General features: G+C 34.7%; 3 protein-coding genes, 1 long non-coding RNA gene and 1 other non-coding gene across 7 annotated transcripts in view; 2 read left to right on the top strand and 3 right to left on the bottom strand.

The window, feature by feature from the left end:
* CdGAPr (GTPase-activating protein CdGAPr) overlaps nucleotides 1-8,404 on the bottom strand; it is a 287,380-nt gene extending 278,976 nt beyond the window's left edge. Inside the window, exon 1 of the mRNA XM_075294044.1 lies at nucleotides 7,567-8,404. The gene's annotated coding sequence lies outside the window, so the exon portion shown is untranslated. The remainder of the gene's footprint in view (nucleotides 1-7,566) is intronic.
* On the top strand, nucleotides 2,670-3,300 carry LOC142224276 (uncharacterized). Its single transcript, XR_012719104.1, has 2 exons — nucleotides 2,670-2,857; nucleotides 2,945-3,300. It is a non-coding gene; the product is annotated as an uncharacterized LOC142224276 (long non-coding RNA).
* Nucleotides 3,275-3,347, top strand: TRNAR-ACG (transfer RNA arginine (anticodon ACG)). The gene has a single exon. It is a non-coding gene; the product is annotated as a tRNA-Arg (tRNA).
* A 2,726-nt stretch (nucleotides 8,405-11,130) lies between the features above and the next one.
* Hs2st (Heparan sulfate 2-O-sulfotransferase) lies at nucleotides 11,131-16,255 on the bottom strand. 3 transcript variants are annotated; one of them, XR_012719102.1, is made up of 7 exons: nucleotides 15,954-16,255; nucleotides 15,659-15,885; nucleotides 14,611-14,696; nucleotides 12,988-13,126; nucleotides 12,680-12,900; nucleotides 11,814-12,359; nucleotides 11,131-11,757 (listed from the first exon to the last, which is right to left on the bottom strand). XR_012719102.1 is itself a non-coding variant. In XM_075294041.1 (6 exons), exons 1-6 carry the CDS (start codon nucleotides 16,060-16,062, stop codon nucleotides 12,116-12,118), a joined length of 1,026 nt encoding a protein of 341 aa, XP_075150156.1. In that variant the 5' UTR covers nucleotides 16,063-16,255; the 3' UTR covers nucleotides 11,131-12,115. The 3 variants fall into 3 exon arrangements, 1 of the variants encoding a protein (XP_075150156.1); XR_012719101.1 differs by having other exon boundaries at nucleotides 11,131-11,934; nucleotides 12,004-12,359; XM_075294041.1 differs by having other exon boundaries at nucleotides 11,131-12,359.
* On the bottom strand, nucleotides 16,249-18,383 carry LOC142224269 (uncharacterized). Its single transcript, XM_075294039.1, has 2 exons — nucleotides 16,484-18,383; nucleotides 16,249-16,423 (listed from the first exon to the last, which is right to left on the bottom strand). The coding sequence occupies exon 1, from the start codon at nucleotides 18,333-18,335 to the stop codon at nucleotides 16,701-16,703; it is 1,635 nt and encodes a 544-aa protein (XP_075150154.1). The 5' UTR covers nucleotides 18,336-18,383; the 3' UTR covers nucleotides 16,249-16,423; nucleotides 16,484-16,700.
* Nucleotides 18,384-20,231: the final 1,848 nt, after the last annotated feature.

Raw genomic sequence — 20,231 nt, 5'->3', positions numbered from 1 at the left:
CGTACTTTTAAAATGGAAAATTATTCTATAAATTAAATCCACTAAATGTGGATATTTATTAAATAATGTCAAATATATAAACGAACGCCTTCCGAATTTATCTTCCATATCAAGTGATGCTTTGGGCAGCTGTGTATGACGTCAAAGCAAATGCTTTTATTATTGGGAAAGCAGTTTTGGAGATGTTTTGGAGGGCTTGCAAGCAATTCCGACATGGATCAACGACGTACGTACAAACAAGAAAAGTTTAAATAAATATGCCAATCTGATGACCTTTCGATTTGGACCATTTAACCAAGCTGAAATCTATAAATTGTGCAAATACTAATACGATGAAAAAAGCTAAATTTTATTCTGTATGCATAAAAAGAACATAAATGTAACTTACACACAAACTATATTTATTATTCACAACGAAACTGTAATGAGCCTGTGCACTCTTCAGCGAAAAAAATGTAAATGGTGTACAATGCACATACAGTAATTCCTTCGTTTTATGTCGTCTCGCTTTACGTTGTTTCGATTTACGTCGTCAAATTTTTTATTCTATCAAACTTCGATTTACGTCGTCGATTTTTTTGCCCACTTTATCAGAAACGCCTTCCATAAGTAAAATAAGCATCAACGATGATGGCTTCGAAATATTATTTTCTAAAATTCCTACGAAAATTATTTAATTACCTTTATTTTTGAAGTTTTTTATTATGTACACGCACATATATAACAGGACTTAACATACATAAATGGACTTAGGAGTAAGTAGTATGAGCAATTTTTAATTCGGATACGTTGTTGTTGTTGTAACAGTTTTTAATGTAGTTTCATCCATCTTGTTCTATGCTTATGTAGTTCAGCTGGTAGCCAGATCAAGGAACTCTGCGGCAAGGATGGGGTGTGTCAAGAGTGATCTGGTACTCAGACGGGTAGGCTTAGCTGGGCAAGCAAAAAGATGACGAGTGTCATGTGGCCCTTGATTACAGATGGGACACACGTCAGCTATGCTGCTATCAATCACTAATAAGTATTAAAGTATTAATTGTCTGATCTTAGTTGGACTAAAACTACCCTTGTCTGCCGTGGGAGGTCTCTCTCCTCCATTGCTATGGGCGGCGGTCGGACTACGAGAACAGGATTAACCTTGTAGCTTCTCACCGCTTCAGCTACAGTATCCTCATGAATCCTGTTCAGACCTGTCTGGTATGCTGCCTGATCTAGAGGCTCTCTTTTGTAACGCTGGATCTCGGGCTCTAGAAGGTGAAGGTCAACCCTTACATTCCTGGATGGAGGTTGTCTATCTACAAGATGGTGATTCGGATGACAACTTCGATGGCAACGCACATGTAGTTGTGTCGACGCACTGGGATGATCTTGGTCTCCGCATAAAGGTGATGCAGGGGTGTACTGCGGAGACATCCTGTTGCGGTTCTAAGGGCAGTCTTCTGAGAGGTCTGTATGTTATTCCACTGCGTATCTCTCGTTTGAGGTGTCCACACTGGCGCTGCATAGTTTACCACTGACCGGCCAATTGCCTTATATGTAGTTACCAAGGTTCCTTTGTCCGCACCCCAAGTACTGCCGGCAAGCGACTTGAGGACCTTGTTTCTACCGACTTAGAAAGGCTGTCGAATGTGACCCCGAGAATCTTGGGGTAATTTATTGTCGGAATTGTTTCGCCATCGACTCTGACATTCAACTGCCTGCGTACTTCCGCCGTCCATATAGTGAATAGTGTGGCTGAGGATTTGGTGGGAGATATCCTCAAATTTCTTGCAGTGAAATAACTGGTAAGATCACCGAGGTAGACATTCAATCGATCGCAAATGTCATCAACAATGGGCCCGGATGCCATGATTGTGTAATCGTCCGCATAAGACACAATATCGACGCCGTCAGGAGGGGGTGGAATCGAGGACAGGTAGAAGTTAAACAGTGCCGGAGATATCACACCGCCCCGGGGGAATTCCCTGTTTAACTCTACGTTTTACGTCGTTTCGATTAACGTTGTCAAATTCCGGAACCAATCACGACGTAAATCGAGGGATTACTGTATAACTATTTTCTATTGAACTTCTAGCTTGCAGAACATATTACATTCAACGGTACATCGAATTGGTATCTAGCGAGAAAATCGCTAATGATAATCATAGCATAGAGTCACCTAAACAGCGTCAAAAAGAAAAAATTTAAGTACCGTTATTTTCATCCAAAAGAGAAATGAAACAATTTTGGGAGCAACTGCAGTTTATGGGCCCCTCACCTAATTACTTAAAATTAATATATGTTGTGTCATTCGGTGAGCTGATTCCAACAAAGTGACCCATACCCGGGGGAAGTACCCGGGTATGGGTCACTCTATGAAACTTCCAGGTCGTTTTCTTTAACACGCATACTAATAATTTTCTTCTACATATAAATATTTGCAAGAAGCACATACGCGTAATACTGAAACAAAGTTACTGTTATTTTCTTTTTTATATTAACTGTAGCTATCTTTGCCATAAAATGATTATGAACGCATGTTCAATTCACAGTAATATCACCATCAAAAACTGTTACATCAGAGATTACAGCATCAATTCTTTCATTTTTCTTCTTTATCATCTTGATTTCTTGTAAATTTCTTTTGTTTTGCTTTGTTTTCTTTTTAGCTTTGTATACCCCAATAAGTCAGTCATTGTTAATCAGTCATAATATGCTGAAATATACAAAGTAACAGCTGTTAAAAGAAATCTGCAGCAATTTTATTATAACGTAGTTATAAACGGAATACACATAATTATGCTGAATGAAGGGAAATTAAAAACAAGTAAATAGGGACGAAAGCTGGCAAGGACAAATTTTTTAAGCCCTTCATCAGGTAAAACATTGCATATTAGAGAGCACTTCTCCAATGAATTATAGTAACGTATCAATAAATAATATTTCTTTTCAAAATATATTATAGATAAGTTGTTTTCTATTTAACAAAATCACTCAATGGAATCATTCATCATGGTTTTGTTTGTTGTTGCCCACAATGAAGAAGATACTGATGGCGATAATGATGACATAGAGATGAATGGTTTAGATAATTAATTTTAGCCCTTAAGTGGTTGGCCATCTATTTGTATAATCATAGATTGATGGTTGGAACGTGATCATTATCTGTTGGACTGGAATATTTTTAGATCACCAGAACACAAAGCGTTCAATATGTGCTTTTGTTTATCATCTCATACCACACAAATGACTCACCACTATATGAATAATATATTTATATGGTTAGTTGTTATATGGTCCTGTGGCGCAATGGATAACGCGTCTGACTACGGATCAGAAGATTCCAGGTTCGACTCCTGGCAGGATCGATATTTATATTTTTTTATTTTATAAACGTTATTTAACAGAAATCAAACCCCATATTCAAAACAAATGTTAAAGTAAGTTTTAAACGTACTTTTAAAATGGAAAATTATTCTATAAATTAAATCCACTAAATGTGGATATTTATTAAATAATGTCAAATATATAAACGAACGCCTTCCGAATTTATCTTCCATATCAAGTGATGCTTTGGGCAGCTGTGTATGACGTCAAAGCAAATGCTTTTATTATTGGGAAAGCAGTTTTGGAGATGTTTTGGAGGGCTTGCAAGCAATTCCGACATGGATCAACGACGTACGTACAAACAAGAAAAGTTTAAATAAATATGCCAATCTGATGACCTTTCGATTTGGACCATTTAACCAAGCTGAAATCTATAAATTGTGCAAATACTAATACGATGAAAAAAGCATTGCACGAAAATATGACCAAATGCCGGCAGTTTGAAAATCAGAATAGTCATATCCAGCTAAAGTGAATGGATTTTTGGACAGATTTTTCCCCTGTGAGTCAATATTTTTTATTTTCGTTTGTATTGAAAATGCTACTACTCAGCTATCCCCTAGATACGAGGGAAGTTCGGAATAAGGATCTATAAATCGAAAATCGATTATTCGAATTTTGGCATGAAAATTTAAAAAAATCGAAATCGATTATTAACCTAAAAATAATCGTAAAATCGATTTTAGATTTTCATCTAATTTTTAATTTTGACTATTAAAACTCGATTTTAGTGTTTTCTGTTTTCATATTCATTGGTTTCAATTTAATTGAAAAATACCGAGATATTTCTTCATTTTTATTTATAGAATTCTATTACCAATAAGAATAAAAATATTGATTTGATTAAGTTAAATATCAAATTGGTTTAAATGAATCCTTTGTGTTTTCAATTTCCTTGAATTTATTTTGTGAAATAATGATAAATGATTCGTACATGTTAAAAATTTTATACTTAACCATTTAAAAATATATTAAACAAATTAAAAACAAAATTAACATGTTTGACTAGAACACTATTTTTTGCATTTCTCTCCAACTCGCAAAAACAAAATAGATTTCATAAAATCGAATATTTTGTATAATCATTATTTCTATGAAATTCGATTACGAAAAACCGAATATTCGAATTTTGAATGGTAAAAATAATCGAAAATCGATTTTTGATTAAAAGTCAATAATCGAAAAGTCGAAAAATCGATTATTGATTTGTACTTTAGATCCCTAGTTCGGAAACTTCTTAGCCTAGCACAAAAAGCGTGGTATAAAGAGAAAAAAGTTAAGTGTTTTGGAAACTTCCATCTCTGTTATGAACACATGTTAAATTTTGTTTCGATCTGGCAACTCCTTCATATAGAAACAGGTGTTCAAAGAAGACGCATCCGCAATTTTTTTACAATGGAAAAATTAGAAATGTGTGCTGTCATTAAATATTTACATAAAAAAGGTTTATCGGGGCAAGAAATTCATAATGATATGGTGAATGTGTTAGGTGAAAGTGCTCCTTCATATACAACAGTAAACAAGTAAGGAAAGTCTAAAGTCGGGCGGGGCCGACTATATTATACCCTGCACCACTTTTCGATACCATATCACATCCGTCAAATGTGTTGGGGGCTATATATTTTTCCCAAATACATGCATTTAAATATCACTCGATCTGGACAGAATTTGATAGACTTCTACAAAATCTATAGACTCAAAATTTATGTCGGCTAATTCACTAGGGTGGAACACAATGTTAGTAAAAAAATATGGGAATATTTAAATCTGAAGCCATTTTAAGGAAACTTCGCAAAAGTTTATTTATGATTCATCGCTCGATATATATGTATTAGAAGTATAGGAAAATTAGAGTCATTTTTACAACTTTTCGATTAAGCAGTAGCGATTTTACAAGGAAAATGTTGGTATTTTGAACATTTTTGTCGAAATCAGAAAAACATATATATGGGAGCTATATCTAAATCTAAACCGATTTCATCCAAATTTGGCACGCATAGCTACTATGCTAATTCTACTCCCTGTGCAAAATTTCCACTAAATCGGAGCTAAAAATTGGCCTCTGTGGTCATATGAGTGTAAATCGGGCGAAAGCTATATATGAGAGATATATCTAAATCTGAACCGATTTCAACCAAATTTGGCACGCATAGCTATAATGCTAATTCTACTCCCTGTGCAAAATTTCAACTAAATCGGAACAAAAAATTGGCCTCTGTGGTCATATGAGTGTAAATCGGGGAGCTATATCTAAATCTGAACCGATTTCAATAAAATTTGGCACACTTGATTACACTATTAATTGTACTCCTAGTGCAAAATTTCAACCGAATTGGGGTAAAACTCTGGCTTCTGGGACCGTATTAGTCCATATCGGGCGAAGGATATATATGGGAGCTATATCTAAATCTGAACCGATTTCAATAAAATTTGGCACACTTGACTATAGCACTAATTGCTCTTCTTGTGCAAAATTTTAAGCAAATTAGGGTAAAACTCTGGCTTCTGGGGCCATATAAGTCCATATCGGGCGAAATATATATGGGAGCTATATCTAAATCTGAACCGATTTCTTCCAAAATCAATAGGGTTCTATTCTGAGCCAAAACACATACTTGTGCCAAATTTTAAGTCGTTTGGACTAAAACTGCGACCTAGACTTTGATTACAAAAATGTGTTCACGGACAGACGGACATGGCTATATCGACTCAGGAGCCCACCCTGAGCATTTTTGCCAAAGACACCATGTGTCTATCTCGTCTCCTTCTGGGTGTTGCAAACATATGCACTAACTTATAATACCCTGTTCCACAGTGTGGCGCAGGGTAAAAAATTGGGTTGCTGAATTTAAACGTGGTCGTACAAGCATTGGAGATGAACCGCGCAGTAGTGGAATGCAAAAACAATACAATCGGCTGGTAATGTTATGGCCACGGTTTTTTGGGACTTCAAATGTATTTTATTGATTGACTATCTGCAAAAGGATAAAACAATAAATTCAGAGTACTATTGCAACCTTTTGGATCAATTAAATGTACAAATTCGAGAAAAACGTGCTGGCTTACAACACAAAAAAATCATTTTTCATCAAGACAACGCACCAGCGCACAAGAATGTTTTAACAATGGCTAAAATCAACGAATTAAAGTACGAGTTGCTTGACCACCCACCTTATTCTACTGATTTAGCTCCTAGTGACTTTTACTTGTTCCCAAATCTAAGAGATTATATTGAAAAATAAAAATATTTTTGAAAAACTAATTATTCTTTTTCATTGATAGGCTAAGAAGTTTCCGAACCGCCCTCGTATGTAGGCGGTCAATGTAAATTAAAGTCACATAAACATTTCGATTGCATCGAAATCGATGGCTATATACTACACCATACAAATCCAATCAGAAAAATCTTAACTTAAAGAGGTCCTTACATCCTAACGTATTATAGAAGATACTCTCCGAAAATACCCCAGAAGTATCTTCCGGCACCTATTTGCTTCTATATATCCCAAAACAAAATACAAAAAATATGGGATAATATCCATGTATCCAGATTTTGTTAAAGCAACGCTCGTGGGAGTCTTTTTGAAGAGCAAACATTGCTTATAATTAATACCCCTTTTAAGGAAAACAACAACAACAACAGAATTGTTTATTTTGGTTATACCACACCTTTCACAGGGGGGCCCCCGCTTACACCAAAAACAAGAAAGGTAAACACATTTTGGTGTTATCAATTCAAACGCAAAACACTGGGGAGTAAATGTAAATACCAACCTAACACATTTGTCAGCAATAAAATGCAGAGAATTTACATTTACTGCATAAAGGAAGGGAGTAGAAGAAAATAAAAAACCAGAAAATTGTAATCCCTAAAAAACGCCTATGAAAAATATTTACTTTGGTGGATGGAAGGCATTGAAAAATAAGCCAACGTTCGGAAAATTTGGCAAAAGTCAAGAGGAGAATGAAAGAGAATTTTAGCAAACTTTAGATCTGGGCAGCAAGAATATGTAGGAACAATTTTGCATAAAATTCCAATTTTAGTCATATGACAAGCACTACGTTAATAAAGAAAATTTAGGCTAGAGAGATTAAAAGGACATCTTACATACAACGAATATTTGGCAACTCTAACTTACTTTGTCTGTGGAAGGGGTGGGGGAGGGGGAGGGGGAGGGCGCATATTGTAAACTAGCTTACCTTTGTTATATATCGGAAGATTTTCTTTTGGCAAGGACACGAAATTAATCCACAACTTAATTGTTTAAGCTTCACAAACGCTTTGTTTATTTAATTTAAAATTATTTGCTTGCAATTTACTTATATGTGTTATCTTTTTTTCAATTCTCTCACTTATTCACTCTCAATCGCTTTCGCTCTCTCTCTCTCTTTCTCAGTCGCAAATGCGAAGTCACACTACCTCTTTTCTAAACAAAACACTGTGTTTTTTATGTAGCCCCTGCTGCTATTCGTTTTTATGCTGTGCTCCACAAGCCCCAACAAGGAGCGGCATGAATATTTGGAACTAAGAATTACAACAAAATCGCCTATCTATATAGGGTTTTTCTGCAGCATCGTGTTACATACAAGACCTCCTTGGTGAAAATTAATGGAATATTACTCTATGTTCATTACACATTGAAATTTCACTAATTTCATTTGCTTTTTTATTTCGATTTGGATATTCTGTATCACGATCACAAATGCATACACAATGGAGTTTTTGTTTTATCTCCACATATTTGTTGTAAAATACACTTTTGCAATTTAATTGGGAAAACAAAACAAACTTTTGTTTGGCACGGTCAACTCGAGACGGAAAACACAAATTTCTTTATTTAGTTTTGCCTTTTTATGCCAGAGAAATTCTCGTTTTCTGGTATGCACAATTGATTTGCAAATCCACGATTACAACGACAGTATATAAAAAATATTTAGTTTTTTTCCTGGGTTTTAAAATGAAAACACATAGCCCACTTAAGAAAACCTTCCACGATTATCCCGATGGTATTCTTCTTCTTCGACGGTTTTCTGACTTGTGGGCTTTTCCTGCTGCTGCTTTCCTTCTTCTTGACAGTGATGGGAAAATTTTCCGAAGCCTAAATTATGACGTACGACGTTCATATTAGACAAACGAATTCGTACTTATTTTATATACACATGGGGTGTTAATATGAAAGAATTTGTAGTATGTATATTGTCTTTTGTTGTACAAAAAAAAACAAATAGGCGAACCTCTGTCGTAGTGTTTATCCGAACGTCTAAGGTCCGCTTAAGATTCTTTTCAAACACCGACATTCCGTCCGGAATAACTGATAATCTGTAAAGCGCATTCCGGTTGACGAATTCGCAAAACACACAATTTTAAAATGTCAATAACTTCTGAACCATTTCATACTTTGCCAACAAATTTCTTCCATTTAATTTCCTTATCCACTAGAATAGAATATATTCGTATTATATATTATTGTGGTTCGAAAACTAGCGCTTAAGGAACATTTTGCGTTTTGCGAATTCGAAAACCAGAACAAGGGGGAAAATCTTTCGCGCGGAATAACTGATTTTTTTTTTATTTTGAGGTTTTATTTTCGAAAAGATAGATGTACAAATCTGAAAATTTCGTACGGAAAAATACGCAAGCATATTACTTGGCAAAAATAATTTAACAATCCTGGGACACCATCCAATGCTGGCAAGGTTCTTCGGATTTTGGGTAAATATGACCAAAACACCTACATTTTAGACATAATGTCAGTGAATAATTACACATATTGTACACACAGAAATTGCACACTTTCCCCTGAATCGGTTAAGATTAAGTCATCCGCAAACTTCTGGAAATATCACCCGATTTCACCAAATTTTGACAAAAAACAAATCAAACACAATTCAACGCCTGCCTTGGCGAGATCTGGGTTAGGTATGGTGGTAGCCCGCTCACTTAGACTATTGTGGTGCCACAGTGGTGAACTTCTCTCTTATCACAGATTGCTGCCCGAATCCATGTTTAGCTCTATGACAAGGAACATCAGTTTTATAGCCGAGTACGAACGGCATATCACATTACCGTGAAACCACTTAGAGAAGCTTTGAAACACTCAGAAATGTCACCTGGTGTTCGGTCGATGAAGGAATTGAACCCGCCACCCTTTGTATGCAAAGCGGACATGCTAACCATTGCACCATGATGGCTACCATATATTTTTCCTTATAAAATCGGCACAGTTAATACGGAAAACGGATCAAATCTACCCATTCATAAATGCAAGCAGGTCAAATTCGAACATGGGCTACATCGGTCGATATAGCCCCCATACTAACCAACCTGTCAATTTGGGGTTTTAAGCTTCTAGATATCCTAAATTTTATTAGATTTGCCAGAAATCTAAACTCGAGAGAAATTTTGGTTCCATAAATAAGTGTGTGTATCGGTCCATGGTTTGTTATATCCCCCACATTAACCAACCTGCCAATTTGGGCTCTTGAGCTTCTAGATATCCTAATTATTATTAGATTTGCCTGAAATTTTTCGAATTTTGAATTTAGGACCATTAATAGGTGTAGCTAATATGGTATGGATTGGTCCATGTTTTGGTATAGCCCCCATATGTTAAGTCTCCCGATTTCCATCATCATCAGCATCATATCCACCTGAAATTCTATATATATTTTCAAGTAATTATTTGATTCATGGCGGTGAGTATTTAAGATTAGGCCCGGCCGAACTTTAGTCTGTATTTTTAGTGTTGTTTACTGAAATTGTGCTCCATCCCAGGACATTTATCAGTTTAAATTTTAAGTCTGGAAATTTTGTCAGAAGTGTAAAAATTGTTATCCACATCGGTTCAGATTTAAATGAGTTTTTGGGAATGTACATCCCGAAAATGTTGACATACCAAATGGTGCATGGTATAAAGGGTGATACGGTCAAAATTTGGACAAGGGAAAACGCGTGTAAATCGGTGAAATCGTTTATTTAAAAAATCAAATTAAATTTCTTTTTCAAGTTCAATTAGTATAAAATTCAGGACAAATATTCAGTTAGGCTTTCGCTTTTCCAAATCCGAATTGCCGGGCCTCACGCTTGACACCTGCCATCAGATTTTGTACAGCCACCTTGTCCACCTTCTTCGCCGCAGAAAGCCAGTTTGCCTTGAACTGCTGCTCGTCCTTAGCAGTTTTTTTGGTCTTCTTTAGGTTCCGCTTGACAAGAGCCCAGTATTTCTCAATTGGGCGGAGCTCTGGCGTGTTGGGAGGGTTCTTGTCCTTGGGAACCACCTGCACGTTGTTGGCGGCGTACCACTCCATGGCCTTTTTACCGTAATGGCAAGATGCCAAATCCGGCCAAAACAGTACGGAACAACCGTGTTTCTTCAGGAAAGGCAGCAGACGTTTATTCAAACACACTTTCACATAAATTTCTTGGTTGACAGTCCCGGAAGCTATGAAAATGCTGCTTTTCAAGCCACAGGTACAGATGGCTTGCCAAACCAGATATTTCTTTGCGAACTTTGACAGTTTTATGGGCTTGAAAATATCTGCTACCTTTTCCGCTTCCTTTTGCCGTATAAAACTCCTGTCCTGGAAGTTGCTTGTAGTCGGCTTTGACGTAGGTTTCGTAAATTTTCCAACTTTTTGAAAAATTAAGTGCTAGTTATTACTTACCTTCTATATTTTTATTTCAAATATTTTATGAGTGCTCTCTTTCTAGATCTTTACATAATCTAAAGAATATTTCACCCCTTATTTATCACATACAATTAGTGCTATTTTATATAATTATTTTATTATTTAAATCATATTATTTCAAATACTTCCTTAAAAATATATTATGTTATATATGCACGCCATCATTATAAACTTTGTTCTGGTGTATTTCACTAGTTACTGTTTCCAAATTTATTTGCTATATATAAATTCTTTTGAGTTTTAATTAAAACTATTTTCGGAAAAATATTATTTATATTGATTATATAGGCATATACATATTTATGTCTTTAAGATAAGTTTTATTATAAACTTATAGGTATGTTATATTCTCGGTTTACTAGTATTGTCAATAGGTATAAAAAATTGAATTTTTCATTTTTTGTAACTAAAACTATAGTCTAGTTTAAGGTCATATGTATAATGGATGACTATGGCTATACCTTGTCAGTGTAATATGTACATACATTTTTTGTTTGTTTTCTTGTTAAAATGTATTTAGAAGTCTGTGGAACACTTTTGGCCTAGAAAAAAAAATAAATAATAAATTTTGATATGCTACAATTTTCTACAGTTCTGTATCTTGCCATTTAAGGAAATTGTTAATTTATAAAATTTTCGGTGTGGTGTTCAAAAAACGACCATCGATATTATCTTGAGATATTGTTCCATTTTCTATTCTTTCTGTAAAAAAATATTTAGTAAATCATCGAGAAAATAGTTTTATAGCTATTGTAGACCTCTTAAGTTATTTTTTCCAAATATCCAAACAAAAGTCGCTTGGGGGAAAATGTTTTCAATAAATTAAAATATACTTTATGGAAGAATCTATTTCGAGGTTATGTATACACATTTCGGCTACTAAAAAAAATAATAAATTATTAAAAATTATAGATTAAGTACATATTGGTTTCATTGGAAACCACATACAAAAACACAGACAATTGATTTCAAAAATCAGGGACTTGCTTTCTCAATTATTTACATAATATTATTCTATTAAGTGTGTGTGTGTGTACAAATGCGACGTCTTTATATCCATTTATTTTGGTTTGACCTTTTCATACATAAACCGTTGTATCTGTTTCCTATCAGGTTGCATAAGTTTTCGCTTTGTGAATTCGAATTGTGCCAAAGCGAACTCATACAATTCTGTTTCCATTTTCCAGATCTTAGACTCCATAATAGCTGCCACAGTCGTTTCACTAGGGGGACGCTTATTTAGAGTATTTCTTAGATGTGATTTATTTGAATGTTGATAATATTCTCGAAAGCCATGAAACATTCTGCAAATGGAAAAGGCGATATTATTTGAATATTATCAAATGAAATTAAATTAAAAACGAGGCATTAGATTAATTTGACTCGATCTTTGTTTTTGTATTACCAAGAACTACCAACTGAGCCGATCTAGTCCTTGGTGGCCGTACGTACGTGTGTCCATTTATATGTTGGTTCATATCCAATTTTAAAAACGAGGCATTCATTAGATTCATTTGATTCGTTCTTTGTTGTAATTGTTATATTTAGAATGACCTCCTGAGCCGATGTATTTTTAGGATCATATCCATTTTTTTCTCAGTATTTTAAATATAAAGACATTTACCTTGGTAATGATTTCTCCAATAGATCAACGAAATCTTCCATTTGCTCCGTCACACCAACCAGAAAATACTCATTAACTAAATTCTTCTTGGCCATATCTAGAGCCCATTGACTTCCAGGTTCCCAACATTCGGCGGCATGTCCGCAAAAGAAGGGTATTTGTAGCCACATATTTTTTGGATCACAGTCTGGTTGTTTAAGTTTTACACATTCATCAAATGTCTGCAATAAGAAAAAGCAGGCATTTAAGCAAACAAAAGAAAAAAAAAAATGCAAAAAAAAAAATAGATTTAAGAATAATAAACTTACAATTTTATTGCCTGCTTTCTTTCGTACCAAATTCGGACGATAGTTATCCCCGTAGCGTAGAAAATAATAATAGGAGACAAGTCTGTCCAATGGCTTACGAACTAAATTAATGTATATTGGGTTATGGGCTATTTGAAATCTGTAGAAAAATAAAAAAACATTAACTTTAAAAAATGTTGAACTCTTTTTCTTATTTTTAATTTTTGAATTGTTTCTGTTCATAGTCCCATAACTAATAACTTTAGAGAAATAATGATATAACCACTATTTTTCTAAAGTTATTATCAACGGTAACCCGGTAAGTATTTTGAAATATGGGTTTCTACATAGTCTTCGAGATCTACAAAATAGGCCTCCGTGGTGAAGCACCCTTTTTCTATAACCTATACGAAAAAAATTTACCAAAAGCAACAGTCCGCGTCTGGTTTCCATTTTATAATTAATGGTATATGGAAAAACAAAATAAATATATATTTTTTTTTAATACAAGATCTCGAATATTCCTAGAAGCTCCTAGTGTTGTAATTTTGTTTGCTGTGATGCTTTAATTAAAGGTAAATTTAGTTTAATGAGCAAATAGAAGGAATATACCTATTTTTTGAGTTTAATGTGCTACGATACCTGTTTTGTACGTATAGGCAGATCCAAAACTGAGTAGTTCTGCATAGTCGAGTTTAAAAAATTCCAGACAATGTTTGGTAAATTTTGACAAAATTTTGTATAGAAATAAATTTTTGAGAAAATTTTCTATAGAAATAAATTTTTGAGAAAATTTTGTATAGAAATACAATTTTGAGAAAATTTTATATAGAAATAAAATTTTGACAAAATTTTCTATAGAAATAAAATATTAACAAAATTTTCTAAAGAAATAAAATTTTGTCAACATTTTCTATACAAATAACATTTTGAAAAAATTTTCTATAGAGAAAAAATTTTGAGAAAATTTTCTATAGAAATAAAATTTTGAGAAAATTTTCTATAGAAATAAAATTTTGAGAAAATTTTCTATAGAAATAAAATTTTGAGAAAATTTTATAAAGAAATAAAATTTTGAGAAAAGAAATTTTGAAATTTTTTTTTTATAGAAATTAAATTTTGAGAAAATTTTCTACAGAAATAAAATTTTGAAAAAAAATTATAGAAATAATACTTTGAGAAAATTTTCCATAGAAATAAAATTTTGACAAAATTTTCTATAGAAATAAAATTTTGACAAAATTGTCTATAAAAATAAAATTTTCAGAAAATTTTCTATGAAAATAAAATTTTGAGAAAATTTTCTATAGAAATAAAATTTTGGGAACATTTTCTGTAGAAATAAAATTTTGAGAACATTTTCTATAGAAATAAAATTTTGAGAAAATGTTCTATAGAAATAAAATTTTGACAAAATTTTTTATAGAAATAAATTTTTGAGAAAATTTTCTAAGAAATAAAATTTTGACAATTTTTTTATAGAAATAAAATTTGGAAAAAAATTTTTTATAGAAATAATACTTTGAGAATAATAGTAAATTATGATATTTTTACATCACAATTAACTATCGTGAGGTTTACTTATTGGACTATCCTCGTAAGATGTAATTGTTTGTAATTCTTAAAGAAAACTCTTTTACTTACTTCGAGAAATCCAAATATGCCACATGTCCATGGTATAACGCAGGTTTCATTTCATGCCACTGGGTGATATTTCGCACAAAGGACACCTGGAATAAGTAGAACGTATTTATGTTAAAAAATAATAAAGAAATAAAGAAAAATATTTGCATATAGTTCTAGTTCTAGAATTAATGGATCAAAATTTTGCAATGATTTTCATACTTTTAATATAATAATCGTATGGTATATTGGCTCGATTATAATGAAATGCATAAAATAAATCAAAAATAATTTCCCTGGTTTCAAGGCGCCTCTATGAAGAATCACAAAATTGCTCAATAAAAATGATGACTTTTCGAGTTTCACATACAATAAGCTATTAATAATCTTATAATTACAGTATATAAGTATTGGCGATAACAAGATTATGGTAAACAATGAATTTAAAAAATAATAATCATAATAGTAATCTTCAACAGACGTCCAACAAGGACAAATCTGACCGTATCTAATATTATCCCTTTCAGATAATAGATTAGATTTTTGAGGTCTAATTAGATCCAATTTAATACCAATAAGATGTAATTAGATATAACCCTAATCTGACCAATCAGAACAAATTACACCGTCTATATTTTTTCTCTTTGTTTCGAACGAACCCAGCGCCCAAGAACCCACCCTCCAGACCGCTGAAGTCACAGCCCCATTGCGCATTACGTAGGGATAGCGCACGCATCATAATCCGGACTATGACGGTGTGGAAGCATTGACCCAAAGGGCTTGGTGTTGTGATCCCTCGTTGGCCTATCAGGCAGCGACCCGTTATAGCAGATATCAGGAGTGATATCTGACGTCTCGAGAACATTAGCATATCTAGTGTGCGGTTTAAGTTTAAATGGGGCCATATTAGCTTGGTGTCGTTACAGCCCTTGCAATTCTCCCATCGAACATTTGCCATCATAACAGCCTTCTCATGCCCTTAATTTTATGGACCCACTGATACCATACAGGCGAATTCATATTTCACATAATATTAGATTATATCCACTTTATGTTCTCATTCACTTACCTGATTTGGCAAAGACAACACATGGCTATTTGCTGTTATATTGATATGTAGAACATGGAAACGATTCTTTTTACATAGATCATAGGCAATATTCACAAAAGATGTAGAGCCTGTTTTAGGAACTCTGTTATAGAGTACTACCAGTTGTTCCTCATAGTCGAAATTGTCTACACTTGAGCCAGCTAAAGCATTGACAGATGGTTGCGGTTTTGTTATTGGTTTCAAAGCTTCAAGGGGAAAGAGAATTACTCATATTAATTCTTGGAATGAACATATATAACATTTCTTTACATACCCACTAATTTCACTTCAGATCCTAGCACCCAATAGCCAATGATCATCATTAGACATACTGCAGCTAATAAAAATAGCCAATGCTTGGTGCTGGACAACATTTTCCTCATTCCTAAAATTAAACTTTGGCTACTTTTTGTGTGTTCGAACACGCTATTCGTTTTGGAGTCTATATCTCAATGAGGCCCTTAGTTTAAGCTTACACATTTTGTATCTTTGATACAAACACAAGACAAGCTCCCGGAAAAAGAGTGTCTGTATTGCTTATTAAGGTTTATTTTGTATGATTTTTTTGGTTGTTTTTTTTTTTTTTTTTTTTTTTTTTTCCTTTTAAGTTGCTCCCAATGCCGATGAAAAAAAACACCCTTATTGGAAGACTTATTTGGCCCGGAATCACAAAGCCAACACTAATAGACATCGCAATGCTGTGATGAAACTAAATGCATGGACCAGTCTTCTCCAAGAAATCCGCTAAAATGCTCAAACCTTCTATACCAAATTTGTCAACAAATTGTTCAATATCAAATATACCATCCAATTCGGTGAAGTGCGTTCTTTCCAAGAAAAATCTAGGGCATTCAAAAATCACATGGGATGGGGTCTCCACCCCACCACATGACTCACACTCTGGAGAATCAGCTACTCGCACCTTATAAAGTGTAGAATTGCAGAATGCATTGTCACTCAGTATTCTATTAATTGCTTTACACTGAAGAGTATTCACTGCCACATTACCGAACCACGGCTTCTACCGCACCGTCGGAAAGATTCTGAAGTAACAGGAATTTCGTACTGACGCCTCTTGTATATATTCCGTTGACCATTTCAACCACAATTTTTCCTCTATTGTACGAATAGCATCACCTAAGGGCCATTTCAAATCTAAACGCCATCCCTCTTCAAATGCCTTTTTCGCTGCTTCATCCACTTTCTCATTGTGAGGTATTCCCATGTGCCCGGGAATGAAATGTATTTCGATGCTTCCACAGTGTTCATTTGCAAGAGCCAGAAATTGATGTGCCAAAAAATTAAGTCCTCCGTTGTTTTTAAGCGCTTGAACTCCAGCTAGACTATCCGTTAAAAATGCAATATTTGTCAGCCCGTTGTTTGTAGCAAATTCAAGAGCTTTATATAACGCAACAAGCTCCGCCGACATAGAAGACAGTCTTTTGGTGACACAGAAGGCCTGAACCAAACCAGAAGCCTGGTGGTAGAAAGCAGCCCCCGTATATTCAGCATGCACTGAGCCATCCGTGAAGATTAAATCAAACTTTCTATCTTGTAGATCCGCCTCCTTCTCCAACCTCAGACTCCTAACCAGTTCAACGCTAGCTTCAGCCTTATTTTTGACAGCTCCTTTGAAAAAGTCCTCATCAAACTTTATATTACTTGGCTTAATGATTGATTCAGAGATCTGTGCGACGTCTTCAAAAATATGCTGGAATTGATGATAGATTCTGTAGTAACTAGAATTCAATGGACGATCCCGAACAGCCATTATCTCCTTTGCCGGAAGGTTCAACGCAAAAACTTTTATTAGTTCCTTTGCCGTTGCCAATTCAAATCTCTTGTCAGGAGGCAATTCACCAGCCATATGATATATGACTGAAACAGGTGTTGTGCGTATGAGACCCAGGGCCTTTCTCAGGACATTATTAAGGCAACTTTTAATTCTGCCAGAAGCAACTTGAGACATATTTGAAAGAGCCGAGGCTCCATATTCAGCTTTCGACCTCACAAATGCTTTATAAAAAAGTAATGCCTTAATCGGATGCACTCCAAAACGACACCCATTGATAATATTCATGAAGCGGCATTTCTTTTCAATCTCCCTGATCGTAAAGTCCACATGTTCGTTCGACGAACCATTTGTCGAGATCACCACACCTAGGTATTTCATTTCCTGTACTTGATTCAGGAGTGTGTTTTCAACGCATATGTTCAAATCTCGTTGTCTTCTGTTAAAGTGAACCACACTTGTCTTGGCCATGTTGAAATTAAGACTCTTTTCATTACATCTTGCCTTAAAGTCAATAATTTTAGACTGAAGCAATGTCTTGGTACTGTTAAAATCCTTGTCATAACAGATCAAAACAAAGTCATCTGCATATTGAAATAAACGACATTGACTCGAATTGACATGATGAAGTGAAATGGTGTATAAGTTAAAAAGAATTGGACTCAGCCCACTCCCTTGAGCTAGTCCACCAAATGTCTCTTTCGACTTTGTCCCGCAAATTAATATCCTTTCTCTAAAAAATTCATAGATCCACCAAGTAATGTGACTGTTAAAGCCCAAAATTTCCATGACATCCTTCAGAACCTCTATATCTGTGCAATCATACGCTTTCTCCACATCAACACACATACCCATTACATGCATTGACCTCGACTTCAGGTCGGCCACAAAATTCACAAGGTCGTTTATGCGCATGGCTGTCGAATGATGAGGTCTAAAGGCATAAGAGCGTTCAGGGAGCAGGTTAAATGATCTGATATGTTCATTAATCAGATTTTTCAGCACACCTTCTATTAATTTGACATGTACACTCAGAAGCGATATCGGTCTAAAGTTTACGATCATGGTGGCATCTTTGTTCCTCTTTGGGACCGGCGTTAAAAGAATTCTCCTCCAGGAATTAGGAAAAATACCGTCCTCGAAAAGCTTCTTCAGGATTTCGAAAAACGCAATTCTGTCTGAGTCCTTTAAATTAATAATCATTTCATAAGTTATCTTATCAGCACCAGCTGCAGATCCGGGATTTCTTGATCTAATGAACGATTCAAAATCACATACTCCGAATTGAGGTAATGGGTCTCTATTTTTAAAATCAGTTGAGAGCGGCGGCGGGATGTTAATGGGAGCAGATTCTGTGACCATATTGATAAAACACTCTTTCTGTTCCTCATTCCAGATGTTGTTTATATTTTTTTCCTTACCAAATTTCCGCACGTTCTTCACTTTATCCCAAACCTCCCTCGGAGAGCAAGCCGAAGAGACTTCAGAGAGGAAGGCTTGAAAATTCGATTTCTTTAAAGTTCCAATATAGTTCTTCAATTCATTGTCAGCCATAATCCAATCTTGACAGTTCTCATAAGTTCTGTATCGGTGATATTTCAATCTAAGAGCATTGCGCCTTCGAAATAATCTTGAGGCCTCGGGGTCCCACCATGGTTTGGGTTTATATTTGTTCCTAGAATCTATGTATTCCGAACAATTTTGAATTATAGAATCCATTTTGGAACTGAATTCCTCATATGAGGTGCCCACACTCAAACGACTAACACCGTCTAATACACGGCGATGGCACACTTTGTAGAAACCCCTTGGTGCCGGATCAATATCACAGATTTCAATTACAATGGGAAAATGATTACTGTTAGTCAGTTTTGCCTTCCGAACAGACCAACTCGGATTTCGAACAAAGTTTCTGCAGAACGTAACATCAAGAAAAGAGAATTGGCCATCACGAACAGAAAAAGTGTAGTCACCAGTGTTGAGACAGCAAAAAGAAGAACCATACATCAAATCTGCAAGAATGTCACCTCTCGTATCAGAAACTGGAGACCCCCAAAGATGCGATTTGGCATTCAAATCACCGCCAAAAATCATCGGAAGGGACATGTTCTCAACAGAGTCAATGAAACTGGAAATAATCGCCTTAAAAGCACCGTTTGAGGTATTAGGTGGTATGTAAGCCGAAACAACACAGACATTTTTCCTCAAATTATGAGTACGAATACCAACCACTTCCCCAACAGGAAATTTGTCCAAAATTGAAAATGATATATCTCTTCTAATGTAGATGCCTACACCTCCATATCCATCACTCCTGTTCTTATAAACATAATTAAAATTACAAATGCTTGTAGTCGAATTATCAGTCAACCATGTTTCAGACAGTAGTGCTATGTCTATCTTGTTAGTCTCAAGAAATAATTCCAAGACATCTTTGTTCTCTCTCTTTCTCAGGCTCTGAATATTCAGTTGTAAAATTCTCATCTTTTCTTTAACAATAATAATACAATGAAAAAAACAAAATTACACTGAGAGGCTAGTGGCCCCCCCAGCTTTTATCAACTCGACGTCTTGCGTAGCAAAAAAGCGATTCATATCTTGATGAAGATCTTGAATGAAGTTCAAATGGTCTCCTCCGGAGCCATTTGCACCCACAACAATGTAATTATTTAATTTCTTAGCTAATTCATTTATAGCTCTCTCAAAACCAGATGTCTTCAAATTCTCCGCTGCAATAATACCTACACCGTTTGGAGCTTT

The sequence above is a fragment of the Haematobia irritans genome, chromosome 2 (assembly GCF_050003625.1).
Source record: "Haematobia irritans isolate KBUSLIRL chromosome 2, ASM5000362v1, whole genome shotgun sequence".
Lineage (NCBI taxonomy): Eukaryota > Metazoa > Arthropoda > Insecta > Diptera > Muscidae > Haematobia > Haematobia irritans.
Note: the sequence above shows the minus strand (reverse complement) of the source record. Positions and strands in the feature narration are given on the sequence as shown.

Bases quoted from the DNA above. Each gene is read 5' to 3' on its own strand.
- LOC142224269 (XM_075294039.1), bottom strand. From the start codon at position 18,335: ATGCATGTAATGGGTATGTGTGTTGATGTGGAGAAAGCGTATGATTGC.
- Hs2st (XM_075294041.1), bottom strand. From the start codon at position 16,062: ATGAGGAAAATGTTGTCCAGCACCAAGCATTGGCTATTTTTATTAGCT. The intron at 14,697-15,658 runs GTAAGTGAATGA...TACTTATTCCAG, and splicing joins TGTTGTCTTTGCCAAATCAG to GTGTCCTTTGTGCGAAATAT. The intron at 12,901-12,987 runs GTAAGTTTATTA...TTCTTATTGCAG, and splicing joins AGAAAGCAGGCAATAAAATT to ACATTTGATGAATGTGTAAA.